Here is a 3,557-nt window from a genome sequence, read left to right on the forward strand (position 1 = left end):
AAAAAAAAAAAAAAAAAAAAAAAAAAAAAAAAAAAAAAAAAAAAAAAAAAAAAAAAAAAAAAAAAAAGTACTGATAAGCATTATAATGTTTTCTGGAAAAAGTAAAATTATGATTTCAGCCACAGATTATTATCCAAAATATGATTTATTCCTTAAAAGTCAACCTGCTTACCAAGCAGAAAAACATTGCTCTGTCTTCTCTTTGTAAAATAACACTGGGAGGATAAGAATTAGATGGGCTATATTTCACCCGTATTAATTAACCTAATTAACAGCTTGCTCACTTCTTTTTTTAGAACTAGGTGACCTTAAAAATAAACACTTTAAGTTCAGTTTTTGTCCCCTCAATCTGATTATTAGGTCTTATATTTTTTTATTTGTCCCATTTGAGCGATAAAAAAATGTACACCAAAGCTTGCTACAAAGATAAAAGTATGTAGTTAGTGCATGTTTTTAAAGATTGTCATTGTGATAGAGCAGATATTTTAATGTAATTATAATAATCAAATATTACTATATACAGGTATGGCAAACTGTGTGTATTTGAACCTTGGTGGCTCAGCTTGGCCAATCAGAACTGCTCCTCAGTTGAGTTAATGTGGTTTAGACACGGTTAGCTGAGCCTAAGGCTTGGAGCCCATGTGAGTCTCATTATAGCCCAAGGCAAAGTGAAGGAATTCTGGATAATCTGCAGCGAGGTGCCTGATAGCAAAACTAACTGAACTACGTGTGATTTTACTTCCCACTGCTGTCACACCATCACTAAACAAACCCTGCAGCTGTCAAACGGACACTGTTCAGGATCTAACGCCTGACTTCCAGTTTCTTTACAAAGCAGAGCTGTACTGCGTGGACACAAAGAGGCTGCTCACTGAGCTAAAAATCCCCGGATCAAAGTGATGCAGTTGAAGGAGGTTCTGGTTCAGCTCTGGGCTCCATCAGAACATCAAGCATGTTAATCAGATTTACGCCTCAGTGCATAATACAGCCAGATGGAGTGAAACATTAATGAAAACTTAAAAAAAAAAGTTAAACTATGCTTTTTCAAAATTTAACCAGATCTTAAACATACTTTCATTCGCTCAAAATTTCTCTGTTCAATTTTTTTTTTAGGTCTTCTCAATGTTTTATGACCAAATTTCTGCTGTAAGCAAAAGCTGATAATTAAGTTTGTTTTAAAAAACTAGAGCTAAAACAACTATTTGTATTTCTGAAATAATTGTCAACTAATTTAATAACTGATTAATCGTTAACCAGAGCATAGCGACCCACTCGGAGCACTAATTATACCAAAAGTGTAAAAAAATAAATAAATAAATTTAAAAAACACAAACATTTTGCATTTAAGATGAAAAAAACATTTTTAGCCATAAATATGCTCCATCCAGAACAGTTCAAGATTCATCTGGTTTAAAATCTGGGGGAAAAAATTCTTTAAGGAAGTGCTTGCTATCGATTATTAATTGAAAACAAATGAAAGATGAATTGATTAGCAAAATTATCGCTTTTTGAGGGTTTGGAAACATGATTTGGTATATCTATTATAATAATAACTAATGAATATTTGGAATAAATGACATGTTTCAGAAAAAAAGCCCCCCCCATCCTAATAATTTGTTTTTTTAATTAGCATAACCCTTATAGTCACTGCCAGGGTCGCCACCATCAAAAAAGAATGATGCAAGCTTTAAAACTGCACTTTATAAAGATGCACTGAAGAATAACTTTTATTGTAAAATTTGTACATAAGAAAATTATTGTAATGCAAAAAAATTAAATATACATTAACTTTAAAACCTTATATTAAAATTCATTATCTCAAAATAATAACAGGTTAAAGCAAACAACATAGGTGTATCCATGTACAAATGAAAAGAAAAAAGGTTTTAGGTTGTGAAAATATTGTCTTGTAAGGTTTCACTTTAACTTTATTAAAGGACAGATTATTTTTATGCTGGCCTTGAGAACTTACTTGAATATGTGTAATTACAAAACATGGATTTTTGATGTTGCTGCTTCAGGCTGTTCATGAGATTGATCAAGATTTATAGATGTCTTTTAATGGTTGTGATTTAATCTGAATATAAAAATCTAAACTTATTATGAGACAGATTTTAACACAATATATTTATGCATTATTTCGCCGTTTATTGCTGGAAAATGAAAGAACACAAGGATAATTTATTTTACTGCTAGATTTTCTTTTTATATTTGAAATATATGACTGGACATATATTTTATTCCTCTTTTGTGCCCCCCCTCAATCAAAGGCCCTTGGAATCTTCCTAACTCCCCCATACAGCGCCCATGCTCACTTCTCTCTCATACTGTGCTGTAATGTTGCTTCTACCCCTTAACAGAGAAAATAAACTTTAACTAAAAGCTTAATGGTTAAACAAAATGCTGTTTAAACTTTAGTAGGTTAATGTGGAACAAAAAGCCAGAGCTTTACACAGAAAACTTTTAAACTATTCAGGCTGAGACATCCAAGTCGATTTAAAAAAGTGATGTTTTTAAGGAGATATCTGGTACTTACATAAAGTCTCCATTGCGTTCAATAAGTGACAGTAGTCTGGGCTCCTTGTGGCCAGACCTCAGCTCCTGAGCTTTCACAGTTTGAGCAGAACAATCAAGGAATCATTGTGATGGAGGGTGGAAGGAGACAGTGGACATCACTCCTGTTTTACTCAAATATCACCTCTATGCCCCAATAAACTGACCAGTTTACAGTCTGGCTGTAGAAAACGTGTTTAAAAAAAAGACTAACTAATAACCATTAATCTGATCACAAACAATCAAGCAGGAAGCAGTTAAAAAGCAATCAAAGCAGCAACTTTATCCAGAAATACAGGCTGCTACTGACACATTAATAGGTTTAGTCAATGTTAGTATGAGCGTCATTATTTTGGTTAAAGTGGACTCATATTAAAAGTCAAGATGTGTTTTTCTTATCATGCTACAGTAAAGACATAACAGCGCTAACATTAGTTTAAGTGGAGTGAAACATTCATGCCTAAAAGGATATTGCCAAGCATTCCTCGTTGCTTAAAGTGGACTCCATTCTTACCAGGAAACAAAATCAGTTTAAAGTTAATGTCAGCTTTGTTTTAGGATCAGTGGGACAAGAAATACAAATCCCCACCCGGTACTGCGGCGGCCTCCTTCCGGGGAAATGGTTTGTTTTTTTTCACCGGCTAATGCTAACCGCTGTTTAGCTAGCCGCTGGAGGGTTTTCCTCGGATGCTTAACAAGGCACAGAGACCCTCAGATATCCATTAGCGCCCATCGCTGGGTCAGACGAGGTGGTGTTATCCAGCTGTCGCAACGTCCCGATCCGCGTCAAGAGGTAAAGCCGTCAGACAGCATAGCATGAGGGGGCAGCAGGGAGGAGAGACACCGCTACTTCTCCTGGAGGGAATGTGCTAAGCTGGCTCCTTGCACCACGACTTCATCTTCCAGACTTTTAGAGGCACTCAGTAATAAATACAGCCACATACTGCCACCTACCGCCCAGGAGGAACCAGTGATAGATAGATAGATAGATAGATAGATAGATA

General features: G+C 35.1%; 1 protein-coding gene across 1 annotated transcript in view; it reads right to left on the reverse strand.

The window, feature by feature from the left end:
- ocrl (oculocerebrorenal syndrome of Lowe) overlaps positions 1-3,440 on the reverse strand; it is a 31,951-nt gene extending 28,511 nt beyond the window's left edge. The window contains exons 1-2 of the mRNA XM_015388415.1: positions 3,026-3,440; positions 2,537-2,616 (exon numbers count right to left, since the gene is read on the reverse strand). Of these exons, the coding sequence (XP_015243901.1) occupies positions 2,537-2,616; positions 3,026-3,061 (116 nt within the window). The 5' untranslated portion in view covers positions 3,062-3,440. The remainder of the gene's footprint in view (positions 1-2,536; positions 2,617-3,025) is intronic.
- Between the last annotated feature and the right edge of the window lie 117 nt (positions 3,441-3,557).

The sequence above is a fragment of the Cyprinodon variegatus genome, unplaced genomic scaffold (assembly GCF_000732505.1).
Source record: "Cyprinodon variegatus isolate N-32 unplaced genomic scaffold, C_variegatus-1.0 Scaffold19, whole genome shotgun sequence".
Lineage (NCBI taxonomy): Eukaryota > Metazoa > Chordata > Actinopteri > Cyprinodontiformes > Cyprinodontidae > Cyprinodon > Cyprinodon variegatus.